At 37.2% G+C, this 18625-nt stretch overlaps 1 protein-coding gene across 3 annotated transcripts in view; it reads right to left on the reverse strand.

The window, feature by feature from the left end:
* Positions 1-18625, reverse strand: part of LOC150081224 (SAM and SH3 domain-containing protein 1-like) — a 181570-nt gene that overhangs the window by 71921 nt on the left and 91024 nt on the right. Inside the window, exons 5-8 of one of the 3 annotated variants that reach the window (XM_090379440.1) lie at positions 8624-8679; positions 3745-3906; positions 3305-3411; positions 1736-1792 (exon numbers count right to left, since the gene is read on the reverse strand). In XM_090379440.1, coding sequence (XP_090235566.1) covers positions 1736-1792; positions 3305-3411; positions 3745-3906; positions 8624-8679 — 382 coding nt within the window. The remainder of the gene's footprint in view (positions 1-1735; positions 1793-3304; positions 3412-3744; positions 3907-8623; positions 8680-18625) is intronic. The other 2 variants (XM_090379442.1, XM_090379441.1) reach the window with 2 other exon arrangements.

Genomic DNA, 18625 nt, shown 5'->3' on the forward strand with positions numbered 1-18625 from the left:
AATCCATCACTTCAAAAATTAAACCAAATGTTTCCATTTAAAAGACCACAACTACAAGACCATAATTCAAAGGAATAAAACAATATTTTAATAAAGCTGAAATTTTGCAGATGGTTACGTTTCTTCTTAGCCAGATACTCCTTATCCGGATTCTTCTGAAGATCCGAGAAAAAACCGTGATTGACCCATGTTGTTATAATAATCGTTATTCCATCTTCGAAGAAATACGAGTCAGTAACGCAATGGGCGGATACTTACATCAAATGTCACATGAACGGGATACAAACTGTCTTTCATGAATAATGTGAGTGCATTCGCTGCTCCCTCAGACCACAGCTTTATTTATGGAGTTGACCGTAAAGATCAAAGTGGGCATCATCTGTCATGAAGGGAGAATGTCACGTTGTTCGTTTCTCCCAGATGTTCCATCAAACAAAATGTAACCAGCTCTGATGATCTTCGGGTTGTAACCTCTGTGTTAGACGCTTTTTGTACGGAATAAATCGAGGTTATCATGCGAAATGCGCATTACACCCCAACAGCTAACGAAAACCGTCCTCCTAACGCATTAATGGTACATTTACTCAGGGCTTTTATCGGTTTGGTTTTCATTTCTAAATTTCGCCCTTACCTATACAATTCATTGTGGGCGACAGCTGTAAATGAGTTCCACCATTTTGATTTAGGATTAAATGCTTTATTACGCAAACAATCGTGAATATTTTGGACAGTAACATCTCAATGACTTGGCAAAAAATACAACCAGAACCTAGATTTTCGAAAAGTTGTACCAAACAGGGTGAGTCAGGAAAACGGGAGATTTTATAAATTCAGTAATTAAATACAGAATTTGTATTTGCATCTTAAAGCATGCCATTTATTTTTTGAAGATGATATCAGGGAGGTGGCCATCGTCTCTGCCCAAGCATTCTTCAAATCTTCCATGCGTGTTTCCCCAAGGCGTGGCTTAGCATCTCCAAAGGAATTCTTGAAATTTCTGTGAGAATTCTTTCTTTTAGCTCTTCAGTACTGTGTAGGAAATGAGAGTATATATTTCTTTTAAATGCGCTTAGAAAAGAAAAGTCATGGTGACAGATATAGGGACTGTGGAGACCAAGAAATGCCACCATTTCTGGAAATGATATGGTTAGGTCTGACAGCCATTCTTCATCAAGATCCATTGAAGTTAGCATTTCTTGAAAAATGATTTTATGGGTAACAAAATCGCGAGGTTTTAATTCGTTCAGTTCCTTGTAAGGATGGAAATTTAAGTCCTGGTGCAAGATTCGTCTTGCATTTCTATTGGATAAATGCAACGAGAGTGCATGGTCGCGTGCAGAAATAGCACAACGGTGGACAAGAGTGGCGCAATTTTCCTACCACACTGGTGCCCAGAAAATCATTTTTTTAAAATCCCCAGTTACCTTGCTGTACCTTGCATAAACACGTTCATATAATTAATATCTTTTTAAATGATTTTTAAATCCCTGACATCATTTTTACCGGCAGAGGGCGGTATAATAGTGGCTGAGATAAACTTAAGTTAAAATGCACATATTAAAGTTCAATTATTATCTGTTTCTGTCCTTTGAGAGGTATAAAAGGAAATATTTTTATTTCTATATGTATTTATCAACATAAATGAATATATATCGTCTAATAAATATATAAATGATACAAAGATACCAATTTTTACTGCTTTTATTTATTTATTCCAATATAAAATGCACCATACCTCATTTCTCTCTTGTAGCCTGGACATCTTACATTTCTCTGATTCCCTCTGCCGTATCTAGAAATAAAATAAAAATACCCACGCAAAAATAATACTTACAGAAGTAAATAGAAGAACATTGAAGAAGGAAAATAAAAAAAGCTACAAAAATGTGAACAGATTTGTTTTCATTTCTATTTCAATGCTGCCATCTACCGGCTGTGTTTTACATTATATGAATAATGTAAAACACAACCGGTAGATGGCAGCATATTATTTTTGCAACTTTTTTTTTCTACAAGTTTTTTTTGCTAACAGTTTTTGGAAATATGAATAATTCCACGTTTAGATGCACAAGTTTATTCACGTGTACATAAATATCAAAATACAGAGTAACAATTTTTATTCGTTATTAAATATAAATGCATGTACGTCACGTGAATATTTTAAATTTGAGAAATGGCACCTTTTAGTATGAAATTTTGATTCGCAAGGAAGGAATGTTTTTTGGCACATAATGTGAAAATTAATAATAATAGAAAATATAAAAAATCATGGAATAAATAAAAAATAAAGTTTTTTCACTGAATAACCTTTTAGATCATTCATGTAACTTTGGTGATTTTGCTAAATCGACTGCCTGTCAGCGATCCGTGCTGCCATCTACTGAGAATGTTTAATATCAGCACAATTATTTTAGAATAAACTTTTATTAGAATCAATTTTTTTTTTGGAATTAAAGGTTTTAGAAAAATCAGTATTAATAGATTTATTGATATATATATAAAATAATGAATTTTATTAATGTACTGTGTGAACGAAAATGTTAGAATATATCGTTTATAGATCAGTTTAAAGACTTAAAAATATTTATTTATAAAATAATAATATACATTTATAAATAATGGTTGTTTAACTGTTCTAACGATGCCATTTTTAGCAGTGCTGGTCCATAAGAAGGAGTGTAACGAGGGAAACGCATCCAACATGCCAACAAAAGAGGACCCCTTCCCACTCCTCCCTCAATCAAAGAAAGGACAATTCTTTTGCCAAACATTCATTCTGGCACTCAGGCTCTCAACTGTACCGCCGGCCCTGAATGTAAGAAATAAAATTCACATTCCAAGTTTATAATAGGACAATTCTGTAATTTCTCAAGGGAAAGGATAATAAAATTCATGTTACTACAAGAACGAATAAAATTTTTATTTTATTATCCATAAGCTAAATATGTTTTATTCTCTATTAAATAAAAATGTATGTGCATCACGTGAATATTTTAAATTGGAATCAACTCGTCTCTGTTGCAAAAGCATAAATCTTTTATTAAAAATAAAGTAGTACAACATGGAAAGAAATCAGTACAAAATATTGATTTTAGATGGAATGGATAAGATTTATGAGGGCTGCGATCGGTAGATGGCAGCACTTAACGCTCCCAATGCAGCTTTGCATTATTTATTTATTTCTTATCTTTTTGTCAAGAGCTAAGTACTTGCTACGTACTATAGGATGTTTTGAGAGAGAGAGAGAGAGAGAGAGAGAGCTGGTGGTATCTAAAATTTATTTAAGGTAGATATTTTTACTCACCCTGTTGATTGCCTGCTCCATTGTCATAAAACCATCTCGGACTAGTAACATTAATTGGACTTGTTCTTCATCAGCTAGGAGAACATCTCCAAAATGAAGGCGAGGTACTGAAACAGACACTGTTATAAGATAAAAACAATCAGACCCAATTACTGACATTTATTTTAAAATAAAATAAAAACAACAAACAAAAACTCCACTTAAAATCCATGCTTTACACTATGGATGATGCTAAGAAAACAGAAAAAGAGCACATCACATAATATCATACCGTGGCGCCATCTATGAATTACTACAAGAATTATTTATTCCAAGATATTTTGGCTCGCTAATCTTTTGATCTTCTCGTAAAATCAATAGAGATTTATCTTAAAAAATAAAATAAAATTAAGGAAATCTGTCTATTTGTAATACGAATCAGGAAGTGGCTGCCTACTAACTTTCTATATGTTTCTGGATCGTTTGAACTCTCGATGGCTTCTGTCCATGCCTTGGGGATATTTTATCCCTGTCTTTTCTACTCCCTAAACTGCGAAATAAGCGACCGAGTCCACCCCGTTTCTTTGATTGGTCGTTTACATTTTCGGCACACTCCTTTCCATCTGAAAAACAGAAAGAAAAAGAAGCGACATTAAGTTTTAGTAAAACTCGAATGTATCGTTAGCTGCCAACGTAGAATATTAAATAAATTAATATCACGAAATCTGCCCTAGTGAAGTAACCGTCTGGATGATTTTAATTCTATCTCTCTATTCGTTGAATGATTTATGACCGAGGCAAAGGAAATATATCGGTTACAGCCATCTGCGCCATTTATAATACTAAAACCATCCATTATTGCAGAGTACCTGGACGGGAAGTATCCGTGGCGCCATCTATCTAATCATTTCCTTTTTTTTAAAATTTAACATAAAATTCTACTTTAATGTCCACCCACACTCGCACATAAAATATGATCTTTTATTTGAGTATTTGGAAGGCTGATGGGTTTTCATTCGGTATATATCGGTGGCGCCATCTACCGAGTCATTTGATTTTAATTTTCTACAAATTCCTCCTTTTATTCCAAGAAAAAAAACAATTGTAATATTTTTGTTCTCTTGGATTCTTTAACGACCTGGGAAAATGTAAAAGACAGGTCTGGAATAAGCTATCGTTGATGCAGCTGCATTCTTTCTATCCTTGGAGTTTTTTTTTATTGCCTCTCATCACGGCCACGATATGATACTTAGACCTAAAGATGAAATCTTTGCGGGGAAAGGGATTTGCAGAACGAGCACGCTCAATGGATCGTTAAAGGAAAACATAAGGACCGAGATGACATGGATATGAGGGGGAAAAAAGCAAGCCACCTCTTCTAATAAATAGTTTGAACCGCGATTCAATTGAATGGTTTGCAAAATACGTGTGGCACATCTAGGAGTTCCCAGACCCTGAAAATGGGCGCACCCTTAGCAAAATTTCTTAAAAGGTAGTTCCAGTGAAAGCAGAGCACGTCTAAACATGTCCCAACTCCTTATTATTTCCAGATAAGCATTTCAAACATGATGTGTCCATGGACATCCATCATGGACACTTCATATTTAACATCGAAGAAGAGAGGATGTTATACAGGTGCAGGCTGTACCTGGACTCATCTGTGAACAGCACATGACGCCGTTCCTCCTCATTCTACATACGGTTAGAGTGCTGAAATTCTTCTGGTCTTTTTTTTTTTTTTGTTTTCGCGCTTTACTCAATGCCTTTTAGAGGCACTGAGTACAGTGAGAAGACCTTTGATGAACACATACCACATATCTCGCATGAAGTCAATGTCTGTGCAAACAATTTTGGATGGGTTGGGTTTATGCCCGTACTCCTAATGCTGCAATCGATTAAACGGATCAGGAGAGCTACAGCTGGGTTGTTAAATGTGAGGATACTAGAATGTCATCTTTAATGATTAGAATATGTTTATCTTGAGTAATTTGCTGATCGCTTAACTCAAGTTCGTCTTCTGAGAAATTCATGAGATCCCATTAAGTAACAGCACCTTTCGAGCTGTTGAGAGTCGTGTCTTTTACGTCTACAATTTCTAGGAAGAAGGATGTTTGGTATCGAAATTAACTGTGACATTATCGGAAAGTGGACTGTTGGATCTACCTGCGATTGGGAATTGGGAGAGGGATTATAGGTCATTGAACAGCGTAGATAGGCTAGAACAGCGGATGGGGTTTTGCCAATGATGTCTAGGAAGTTTCAAGACAGAGACAAAGAGGTGTTTTATCCATTGTGCATCGCAATTACCTTATTGGAACCGGGAGAGTTTTGTATACAACAATCTCTCATTGTCACAAATAAAGCAGCCGGACAATGGTTGGGCTGCATTTCGAATATTGAATTCAGGCTTGCTTTGCATAGAAGATCGAAAACATTGCACAAACTTATTTTTCTTTGGCATTCTTAGCGATAGAGTATTTCGTTTTCTGTAGGTTATGTTTGGAAACCAGACATGTATCGGTGATCTGTAAAGGTGTGTAAGGTCTTAAAACGTTTGGGCAAACTGAATGGCCAGGGCATCGTTATAATTAGTCACGTGCCGTACACAAGGGGGGTGCATTTAAACTGGGGGATAATTAAAGGAAATTTTCTTTTTGTCAAACAGCTATTGTCTTATTAGATTAAAGGCCAATTTATTCTTGTGGAGGTTGGATTTTTATCATGTGGGGAATGTGGAGAATTTGATATTGGTTACTTTCAGATTTTGCCTAGTGTCCAGTGCCTTGTCAAGTTGGCTCATCATAATACGAAAATGGTAAATCGTAATGATAAAAATCAGTGAAAACGTTGTACAGATGGATTCCAGTTGTACAATCGCAGATTACTTTTAGGGAATATAGCCATCAAATGCGAGGGGCGTCCAGTAAGTTTTCAATCTTGACTGAAAGCTTTATACGTATATAAAAACTGTGCTTTCATCATACTGACATAAATATTTGTATCTTATTTGCTCAGGTCCAGAAGAGATTTAAATTAGCCAATCCATAGGAAAACATGGATGCCAAACCCGGATCATCGGGACATTATAAAATTTTGACAAAAGTAAGGAACAAACCAAAAGTTATTCATGAATCCATGAAAGCCGTATATAGTGATGCTGCCCATTCCGAATATAAGATAAAATTTTGGCCTATGCAGCTTAAATGGGGAAGGGGAAGTCAGAGAATCCACAAAGATGACCTCGCTAGGAACAACCGAAGGAAGTGACAACTCCAGAAATGTGGCAAAAAATTAAAAACCTGGTTATGCAAGTGAGATGTATTAAAGTGTTTATGATTGCCATAGAATGAAATATTTCTGAGGGGTTCGTACTGACTACCCTTCATGAAAGATGGTCAGTACGTGGCCCCATTCAAAGGTCAGTTCTCACTGGGTTAAGAATTCTCACAACTCGAAACAGTGCAGGACACAAATTTGTGAGAAAAATTTACACGTGCATGATGCAGATCCACAACGCTTTCTCTTAAGAATTGTAACTGATGGATTCATCTGGTTGTGCATTAACTGGTGAATTCAACTGGTTGTGACTGGTGGATTCGCCATTTGGATGGGGAAAGAAAACAGGAGTCCATGCAGTGGTAACATCGTTGGTCACCACCACCACCCAACAAATTCGGGACTCAACATTTCACTGATAAGATCGTGGAAAGTTTTAAAAAATTTAGACTATGTTGTTTCTTTATTACAAAGGCAGATAACTTTTTGAGAAAACCTTGTACACTTAAAAGTTTTTTCTTATTTTGGTAACGCCTGTCTACGCTATATTCTCTAACAAGAATATACTGTAGACCTTGGAATCTGTTAATTATTTCTTGATTATGTTCTAACTACAAACGAATACCCATCGCTTAATTAGAATCGCTATGGACTCTAGTGATTGGTTCTTGAGTGAGCACGTTGATGGCAAAACTGGCACACGCACAAAACTTTGGCAATTATATGCCGTTATTGATTATGCAAGATGAAGAATGACTTCTCAAGAAACGCAACGGTCTTCTTGTCTCTTCAGAACTCATATTATTCAACATCTTCATAATGTCCCCCGCACAATTTCTCTCCACCTAGAATATCAAACACAAGGGAGAGAAAAAAAAATCTTTATCCATCTCACATCTCAATTTGAATATCTGATGAATCGGAAAAAACTTGCAAGGACCGGGAAGTTGAAGATGATTACCGAGTAACGAGGAAGAACGGGTCATTTATCAAAAATTTCGCTGCGTGTGAGTGCGGAGGATAGCTGTGTCATGTCCTGCATCTAAACGTGTACGGCCATGATTATCTGTTGAAAGTCTGATCAACACTTTGACAGCCCCTTCTCCGAGCGCACTTTTTACGAAAATAAAAAGAGAAAAAATCGAGCTGTTCCTAAACTAGTCATCGATGAAGGAGGATGTTTCCAACTCTGTCTTGATAAGCGACACCTATTATTTCAGTGCCGCTTTTTCGTCAGTAAACATGTGGCTCCTTCTCACGCGAGATGTGTCTGCTTCGAGGGGAAAAATCAGGGGCTGATTTTACAACGAAATGAGGGCGTTATGACGGACACTCTGATAATGGCCACTATGAATGCCACATTAATGGAAGGGCATAGGAAAAGAAATTTGCATAAATTATCTGGCTGAAATTTCTTCCGATAGGTGGGGACACCCGAGCAAAGTTTTCTTTGATGTCGAAGGAGTGTTGTCACATTGTTTCCATAATTCGCATTCTCAAATGAGAAAAAATACTTTTTATGAATATCTTTAGTGTCTTTCCTCCCAATCTTAAATTAGCCCATCCTTGCCTCTGTTTAGACTGATTTGTGTTTATTCCAGATTCGATTTTAATGAAAAATTAAAGGAAATTTCCATTTCTTTATCATCAAATATATGTAAGGACTTCAACCCCATTAAACTTTATTATTTTCGTTGATTATCTCACAATAATTCTTCGAGGAAAAAAATTCTTATCAACTCTAAAACATGCCAGCATTAAATAGTTTTAAAATTAATGAGAGAAATTGCTCGAAATAAAGCAATTTATATTAAACAAGAAGAGAAAAATAGTTACATTAGCGCTGGAAAATAATTATAAACACACACACACAGCACTTTTAATTGAAAACAGAATATTAAAAAACCAATCAATTTTAAATTTCTCATTAAAACAAATGTTATATCTAAATATCGTTAGTAGATGGCGCCACTGGAAATACTCAAGTATAGTGGACAGAATTTTCACGAAATAATTAAAATATTACTTAAATCTTTAAGAATTTATAGGAAATTGTAAAATTACCTTTTGTAGAAAACGGACAGGGCTCATAGAAATACCTGGATCGCGGACTGAGGCACCTGTAACACAAAATAAATTTTGTTTTGAAAACTGAAAAATATAAATTGGCTTGTTTTCATTTATTTTCTATAAGACAAAGTACTCCCAAAATTGGGCCAAAAGGTGAAAAAGGGAACAATCTTAAACCATGGACATTTAGATATTTAGAGAGTGGGTAGATGTCGCTGTGTTCCATCTAATAAAACTTAAGTCTTGTGGATTCATTCCCTCAAGCGAAAAGCGAAACTGAGTTGGATTAAGATGGAGAACACTCCACAAAGTTTTTAGATAAATTCGTATTTATATCTTGTCCTGGAGGTACGAAAACAGCTTTACGTGTCGATATTTTTTATCCAGATGACAACACTTGTTGATCCCCTGAAGCAATCTACCGAATCTTAAATCTTAGGTGTCACACACCAGGGAGAGATAGACAAAAAAAGTCAGCATAAACTGCACCAAATTTAGTTGGTTTTACGATACTTTAAAAGTGTGAAATGTGTGGTGTGTGTACAGTTATATGGATGTCTAAGCCAGTCTGCATACGCCCTGATAAGAGGTCAAGTAGCTGGAGGTTCTATGGCATTAAACCCTCTTGACAGTGTTCTACACTGACGGGAGCATCTTCAGAGATAAAGTGAATTCTTTAGAGCTTCACCAGCAAGTTTATGACATCTCGAAAGACACTTCGCTGGTTTTATGGGACTCGTAAAAGTAGGCCTAGTTATAAAATGAATGTAATAAACAACTCCCCCCATCCCCAAAAGATATCGCTTTCGCCGATTCTCATTACAATGTCACCATGACGTCACAGCGGGGAAGGTCATTCATATGGATGAGTCGAATCTTGTGGAGAGGTCCCTAGGATGACCTGCCACCAGATTTCAAGACGGATTTGCAACTGGTCTTCAGCTAGTCGCGAAGCGACAAGGTCAGGGCTAACAAGAGTCATTAAGCACTACCTTGCGGTAGTCCGTCAACTTGTGAGGTTGCTATGGTAACGCTGGCAGGTAACAATCGTCGGTGACTGATTAATGCAGTTTGGTTCAGGGGTGCAGCGAAATAAGGGCTATTTTCAGAGAGGATGTTCGGTTGTGTCTGGGGAAACTCGGGTCCTGTATTAAGTAGACATACTAGATATGTATACATGGCTTTGTTCATCTGTTTCTTGGAACAAATCCAATACAGAAAAACCAAAACGGAATAAGAGTTTCCTTTGAATCTCAATTTTTTTTATTAAATTTATTATCCTTCCATATTTGAGTATTTTTACTGATACCTTATTTAAAATTCCGTCTGTCCTGCTATAATTTCTGAACTATTTTTTGTCTCTCCCGTTCTCTTTCCTGTCCCATACTCTGTTTCTCCTGAGAAACCGAGTTGCGAATCTTTACTTCAAATTGAGCTATGAGGCTTCTCCTGGAGAGTTTAGATAGTTTATTCGAATCTCCCAACGGATGTTGATCTAAACTGAACCACAGGCCAACTACATTGTAAAGTTAAACCATCATGACTACCACCATTCTTTAACAATCGGCCGTTCCTCCCTCCTGGTGATAAAAGTGTCGCAGTGGCAACTGAAAAATGTGATACTGCAGGCATGTGGTCCAAACAAAGGAGTTAATCGATATAGGCAAGGGACGTGATCTGACGGACTTCGAAAAAAAAGGAAGATTGTCGGGTACTGGGTAAGGGGTAGCAGTATTACGGAAACTGAGAATCTTATGGGCTGTTGGTGGAGTGCTGTTTTAAGGTGTTCCAAGAGTGGCTGGCACAGCAGTCACTAGACTGTGTGACTGGATCAGCTGCTCATGGACATTGACTTGGGAGGGGAATACTAGAAATGTTTACAAGACCACAATCCAACGAAACCTCCTCGTATGAGTCCTCCGGAGAAGGAGCCCGGTTAAAATACCCATACTTACGGCCACCCATCGCTAATGACGCCAAAAATTTTCTGAATGGCTTCGTTGGACCATTGACGATTGGGGGAAAAAAAAAAGTTGTCTTTGGCGATGAATCACGTTTCCTGCAATGCTATGTGGACGATAGATGGAGGGTACTGCAAAAACCTGCGGACAGGGATCACTCCGATGTCTTGGTCCAAGAGAAACAGGCAGAAGAGGCAGTGTTTGATATGGGGAATGCCTTAATGGGAATCGCTTGGAACCCCTCGTCCCCTACCCCGCACTTTTAATGCTAAAATCTACCTAACAATTGTGGCTGATTCGGAACGCATCCTTCATGGTGACTGTTTTTCTGAAATGGCACAGGTGTGGTCCAGCAGGATAATGTACCCGACCACGCTGCCGATACTGTTCGAGAGTAGTTTACCAAACATGAAAGTGACTTCCATGTACATCCTTGGCTGCCGAATGCAATCTTGCCGACTTGGTACAGTACAACATATTTCCTGCAACTTTCTGAAGGCTTATAGAGTCCACTCCTTGATATATGGCAACAAGAGGACGTACCCACTATTAGGTAGGTGGTCATAATTCTTTCATTGGACAGTGTATCGGCCACCACCCACGTCTTGGGTCTCATCTTATTCCCTCGTAATCTCCAAGAGATGCACTCTATTATCAGCTTTGTCAACAGGCAATTAAACAAATTTCCTGCAACAGAAACCACTGGATTTTTACCTGCAAGTTTTCCCTACCTAAATCAAGAGGGCTCTTTCGTTCATTCACGTCTCCTTCAGAGACAGAATGACAAGCAGCAAAACCTAACATAAAAGAATGAATCCCTGGGAGATGTCAGTCTCAATTCTGACCAAAAGGCAAACCCTTTTGTCAAAAGTGGCAAAAATTTCCCTAATTTATCTGATTTATCCATTAAGCAAAACCATACACGCATACCCAGTTTCAGACAGGCGCGAAGACTGAATAATTACCCCCACTTAAGAAAATGGCCTTTTTTAACCAAAAAATGAAATTTGAGTTGGCTCCATAATGAAATCTCATTATGAAAGTCAATGTGAATTTAATTAATCTTTTTCTTATTTGTAACTCGATTTTGACGTTGAACAGATGTTCTACATCGACACACGAATCTAATGTGCCATGTTAATAAAAAGGATCTTTCTTTGGTAATCTATTTATCCTTCGAGTACATCCCCTAATAAATCTAACGCTCAAGTCCATTAACCAGGTTTTAACTCTGGTTTTGCATTATTTCTCTGTGAGCTGCCAAAGCATCCACGACGCTGCTGAATTACTTGATCCAGGAAATTAGCTTTTCCCTTAGTATACCTAATTGTGTTTTTTATACTCATCTCAGCCTTTAATCTCTTATTAATTAATCCAGCGAAAGCTATTTGATAGGTCGGATTAGCTCTGAGAGCTGAAGAATCTATGAAGACGACTTAAAAATTCTTATGCGTGACCTAAGGAGAGAAACGCACGTTAATTAAGTTATCTCAAGTTAATTTTTCTAGCTAACTTAAGTTAGCTAAAAAAAATTATTTTTACACTCACCAACCCAAGCTTGAAGAGTTCCCCAACACTCCAGAGTTTTCCAGTTGAAAGAATTATGATGCAAACGCCCCTTAAAAGATGGTTTCTTTGTGCTACAGATAAGTTCAACGGAGAATCCATTTTATTGTCATTTTAATTTCTCTTTGATTTGGTTTGGTTTGGTTTTGGTTTTATTGGCGCATTAGCTACTAAGGCTATAATGCGCCAAGACCATAACCATTCTCTTTGAACTCTCCCCGAAGATAGCCCTTCTAGAAGCGTCCTCTAGCAACATCCCCTTGTAACTTATTGGAATTCTACATCAGTCGTAAACAGAATTAACCGTGTTGGGAAAATTTCATCCGCTGTTCGTTATTGATTCAAACTAATCCGCACATAAATTACTACCATTAGGTGAGCCAACCTCTTCACCGCTGAGTTACTTAATTACCTGAAACAATCTTAAGGTCTGGGATTCGTACGTTGATCTGAGAGCGGGACACGCCATACTTTGATGACTTCATCATTTGGGGAACATTCCCTGATGCGTTCGTCTCTGCTGTGCCAACCATCTGCGTTGACCACAATCACTGAGCCAATAACAATGCAAATAGCCACATCCCAGGATGTGAACGGTCCGATGCATAATCCCAACTGCTTCACCCGACTGGCCAAGAGCGGTTTGGCTTGTTCGGCCGAGCGTTAATATTAAGTTTCACACTTCAGCGCCTTTAAAGGGAAGCAGGCGTTCTTTACGGCGAGGACTTTGAATAGATAGTAGCCTCTTCGAGGTTCGAGTGTAACAAGTAGGAAGGCACCGATAAACCTGACCCCCTCTAGTATGCTCCGTGGCTAAAAGATAATACCCAACTCGCTCTCTTTCCAGATGCATAATAAAGGCATTATTTTCACTGGTCTCCCTCCGTTTTATTACATTTTTGTTTTTCATTTCTCTGGCGTGGATCTGAAAGAAATCGAGGACAAGAAATTTAAAAGAGTGGCAGAAAAGGTTGATTCTTGAACTCACAGTTTTGACGATAAAACTAATCGATAATCGCATGTCTGTACCCTATTTTTAAATCAAGATAAAGGCAGAATTTTCGCTATTTTAATTTCCAAGACCATCATCAGGTATGATGATTGTCTGTTAAGATGGCAAGAGCAGTCAAAACAGTCACTTATTCTTCGTAGAAGGAAAGAACTGTTTATATTTTGCACGGCACTGAGGAAGTCATTTCAGCAGGCTTCAAATATTGGTCTGCAGTCTTCCTACAATGTATAATAACGTCATCTCACATTTGGTCTTAATTACACGTCGTATCCTTGTTGGTAGACTGAGAACCAATATTTGATGATAGGAAGACGCTATTTTTGGTCCATTCCCCATCAACACAGCGGTCATTTCAGTTCCTTTTAGGTGCATATTGGCCTGGGCAGAAGCCAATGTTGCATTTCATCCCAAGGACGTTCAATGGAATTATGGTGGGAACTGTGTGGGCATGCCAACGAAGCTTTTTTACGCCCATATCTCCAAAAAAAAAAGTCACTACAGATTGTGCATTTTCATGCTGAAACAGGAAATGCCGCTACCCTGATTGTTAGCACCTGAAGAAGGTGGAATTATCCACAATGTCAACATATCATATGGCGTTCCGGAAATGACTACCCATGGTCTATGTTCAATTGACGAGAAACAACCCTACAAGGTGACAACTCCTTCAAATTTCAAGGTGACGGCGACAAAATCTGGTGAAAAGCGTTCTCCAAAAACCCATCAGACCTAAACACTGCCATCTGAGGCCAACCGTCTGCCGTGATTCGTTACTCCATAACAGTAGTAACAAGTCTCCCTTAACTTGTGATTGACAGTATTCGAAGTGGACTAATGGGATCCACGTACCAGTGTTTCTCCCAATTTCTTTGGTTTGGTTATCTAAACAACCCCCCCCCCCCATCCCTCAAATTTCTAAGAAATAGAAGTATTCAACTAGGGCTTGTGACCGAATAACTCGGCCACATAATGGCAGTGGCACGAATATATTACCGGAGTAATCATAAGATTGTATTTTGTGATGATCCCGCTAAGTTCAACACCTTGACCCATCTGCAGTATTTCATTCATTAAATTTCCAACATGAACTCAGAATTTCATGGTATTTGGTTAGCGAGTATGGCTCATTTTTGCAAAATTCTAGTGATGTCCAGATACTTTTGGCAATTTAGTGTAAAATATATGAAATTGTTTGATGTAAATAAATTAACCATTAAACACGTTCAAATATTTATTAAACAGTAAACGGATTGACGAATAAATTTCCAGTGAGAAAAGACCGAATCTCTTGGGAACTATATTTCAAACAATTCCTCTCCATCCTATTCAATTTGAAAATATCCTTACAATACATTTCCTTTGTACTCTCTTCCTTACTCTCTTTATCTTCGGGAGTTTTTCCATTCAGTTCTCTTGCAATATCTTCCTGCTTCGAATGACGAATGGTAATTACCGTTATCTGCATTTGTTGGTATATGGTCTCTCGGTGTATCTTGTGATGCTGCATGTGTCATAGCCATATTTTACTTCCCACATAAATAAAGACGAAGCATCTTTGGACTCTTTTCTTTTCCTCTAACATCTATCGCATCTAGAAAAAAATAAATAAAAAATCCTAGCGAAAGGCATTTAAATGAAAAGAAGCTTCAAATTCTCTAGCTGCCATTAATCTCGGAGGCAATAGTTTGGGAAGAAACTTCGCCACGTGACCTAAATTGTTTGTTCCTACAATGGGTTTGCTGTTCGCCTGAATTCGTGGTTGGTGACTTGTGACTTCTCGCTCAGGAACCAATATAATGCGAATACTTTGCAAGGAAATCTCTAAGAGAAACTTCTTTTTCAATTCTAAAAGGAAATGTTGCATTCAAATTGCAAACAAACAGGTTGCACCTAAGATTTAGTTGTTACAAATGTTCTTCACCTTAGTTGTCACAAATGATTTGTATCAAAGAATAATTAAGTTTCAAATGTTTGTAATTGAAATTAGTTCTTAGAAATGTTTTGTACTTCAGAAGAGTTCTTACAAATGTTCTGAACCTAAGATTTAGTTGTTACAAATGTTTTGTATCAAAGAATAATTAAGTTACAAATTCTTAAGTATTAAGTTCTTACAAATGTTTTGCAGTTAAGAAGCATTCTTACAAATATTCTGCTCCTAAGATTTAGTTTTTACAAATGTTCTGCACCTAAGATTTAGTTGTTAAAAATGTTCTGTACCCAAGATTTAATTGTTACAAATGTTCTGTACCTAAGATTTAGTTGTTACAAATGTTCTGCACCTAAGATTTAGTTGTTACAAATGTTCTGTACCTAAGATTTAGTTGTTACCAATGTTGTGAACCTAAGATTTAGTTGCTACAAATGTTCTGTACCTAAGATTTAATTGTTACAAATGTTCTGTATCTAAGATTTAGTTGTTACAAATGTTCTGCATCTAAGATTTAGTTGTTACAAATGTTCTGTACCTAAGATTTAGTTGTTACAAATGTTCTGTACCTAAGATTTAGTTGTTACAAATGTTTAGTGTCAAAGAATAATTAAGTTACAAATGTTCTGTAGTTAAGAATAATTATTAGAAATGTTCTGCACTTAACATAAATTGTTACAAATATTTTTGTTTATCAAAGAACAGTTAAGTTACAAATATTTTGTACCTAAGATTTAGTTGTTAGAAATGTTCTGTACCTAAGATAAATGTTTTATAAATGTTTTGTACCAAAGAGATAAGAGATGCTGAAATGTTATCTGGTACAATATGGAACTTAGAAAATTGTATTCAGTGATTAAGGATCGATAGTAAAAACTAATTTCCATGAGGAACTCATCATTAGCAGCGTATAATTCTTTCTAACGTCTTTGCAAGAGGGAGGGTCATCAGCGTAATTTGAGCTGGAAACTCCGATAGGAAAAATATGGTCTTCGGAAGGGCAGTGGAAGAGGGGTTGCTCCTGACTTCAGGCATGCGTGAATGGCCGTCAGCCAATGACCACAGAAGCTTTCCATAAACCATTCAACTGTCTCTTTCTCCCTCCCTCCCCTTACCTAATTTAGCCTCGATGGCGCTCTATTATTTCATCCCAAGCAGTCTTCTTCGGCTTTGGCTTGTGGGTGAATAGCATTGGCTTTCCACAGTAGCGGACGTCAAATTGAATCGCGGTATGCAGGGAGATGTGGCAGAACAGGCCCCGGCGTTCGTAACAACATTTGTTCAGTTCGCCGAAGCGAAGAGCACTGGGGGAGACTGCTGATGGAAGGTCCCCCTGTAAATATTCAGTTTTCTTGTCCAAGTCGTGCAGAGAGCGAGAGATGTCGACTGCTTCATTAAGTCAGTAGTTTGCACCTAACGTCTGCATCAGCCTGACTGTGTGATGAGTTCCTCCTCCTCGGGGAACCCCGTCTTGAGCGCACTTCGAAGAAATTTGCAAAGAGAAAGAAGTTTCATTCCAAGTATTTTCAGTATTTCTCCACTTCGAAAAACAGGAATAAATAAATGCGAGTGGTAGTTTGGGGTCGTCAGGCATGTAAACAGAAGTAGAAGGGATGGTAGGGGGGATTTGCGAGCAAAAACACCCTCGATGTACGCTTCAAGATGTCAACAACTTTCACTGCGATGAACTGTTAAAGACAGAAAAGTTTTTTAGCACGCGATCAAAAGAAATGAAACATTACGACACACTCAGGCTTTGTTTCTTTTCATCCCAACTTTGACGTTCGTCATGAAGAATTCTTTTTTTAATATTTTGTTGGGAAAGGTCCATTTACATGTCCTTGATCGATACAGCAACTGCCCTAGATGGAAGTTTTTCCTGCTCGTGAATATTAAAGTTTATGAATTATTTCTATGTGAAAAGATAGAGATTACGTGTTGGATCGACAAGTTTTTTTCTGAGTTCATCTCGACTTTTCAATCAGAATCCACACAGGAAATTCAATTTCATCTTCTTGTATTTACTCAAATAATTTAAAAGTTTTCCAAAGTGTTTATTCATTTTTTTTTTTTCGGAATGAAATTTTGATCAATTCTAGCCGAGATTAGAACGTGGGTTTTCAATATAATCTGCCGATGTCACAACAGACATGGCCAATCGATGAAAAGGATTCCTCTAACCAGAAAAAGATAGTAATAAAGGAATCAATAATTGATTTTAGGATCAATCTCAAAAATACACCTTTTTTTTTGTATGTTTGAAGTTTGGAGAGGTCTAGTCAGTTGTACAGTATAAGAATTTTCAAGGTCTGAGAGTTGTTTATAGGGTGGGTTTTAGGCGCATCAGCAACTTAGGCCATATAGCGCTGTATATAATATATAAACTGGGTGTATTTCTGTGGTGGGTTTGCTGTTCTGGTGAAAGAAAAACCTTGCTGTCCTCTCCTGAGACCCACTAACTTGGCCACGTTGTTAAAAAGTCCATAAAAATTCCTAGCGTCATTAATGGGATTTGAACTGAAGTCTTTTCCACTGATTTTAGGAAAGAGACAGTGATTATACCAACTGTACTACCTAAGAGGGCGATATCTTAGAGAGAGAGAGAGAGAGAGAGAGACTGACTGCAAAAAGTTTTTCTGTATTGTTTTCGGAAGGTTTGCTTTTAGGAATAATAGTGTACAGAAAGATAGAGTAGAGGAGAGAGCGAATTAAATGGAGGAAGGACAACAAAAACAGAAAGGGAAATCAGAAAACGCAAAGAGTGAAAAGAGAAAAAAGTTGGAGAGAAAAAATTTAAGAAGATTGAAGGAAAGAAAAACAAATCAAGAAAGCGAGAAATTTAAAACTCAAGAGAGAGAGGAAAGAAAAGTGAGAATGAGAAAGAAAATAAGGAAGAGGGTAATAAAAAGAAAGAGGCACAGAAAGAGAAAGAAGAAGGAAAGATGTGACCAGGAAAATGGGAATGAGGGAAAAAACAGTGTAAAGGAGAGAAATAGGGAGAAAGAAAGATAGAATAGAGAGAAAGAAAGAGATGACATGAAGTGGGAGAGACGAAAATAAAAGTAGAAAGAGGGGAGGGTAAAAGAAAGAAAACGAGAAGAAAGAGAGAAAATAACTAAAGAAAAGAAATTAAAGAAAAAAGACTGATAGGAAAAAAAGACAAAGAAAGAAATAAAGAGAGTGGAACAAAAAAAGATAGACAAAATGAAAGAGAAAGAAAGATGAATAAAGGAAATGAGAGAGAGAGAGAGAGAGAGAGAGAGAGAGAGAGAGAGAGAGAGAGAGAGAAGATAAAGAAAACGCGAGATAGAAAAAACAAAGAAAAGAAATGGAGGGCGGGAAAGAAAGAAAAAAAATTAAGAAATAACAATAATAGAAAAAGAAAGAGACAGAGAGAGAAATAGAGAGAGGATGACGAAATTAAGAATGGGAAAATAGTGAGAAAGATAGAAAAGAAAAGAAAGAGAAATGAAATTAAGTAAATGCCAAAGATAGATAAGATAGGCATAAAGAAAACGAGAGAAAAGAAA

This window comes from Mastigoproctus giganteus, chromosome 8, assembly GCF_048544385.1.
Source record: "Mastigoproctus giganteus isolate SK-2022 chromosome 8, ASM4854438v1, whole genome shotgun sequence".
Lineage (NCBI taxonomy): Eukaryota > Metazoa > Arthropoda > Arachnida > Uropygi > Thelyphonidae > Mastigoproctus > Mastigoproctus giganteus.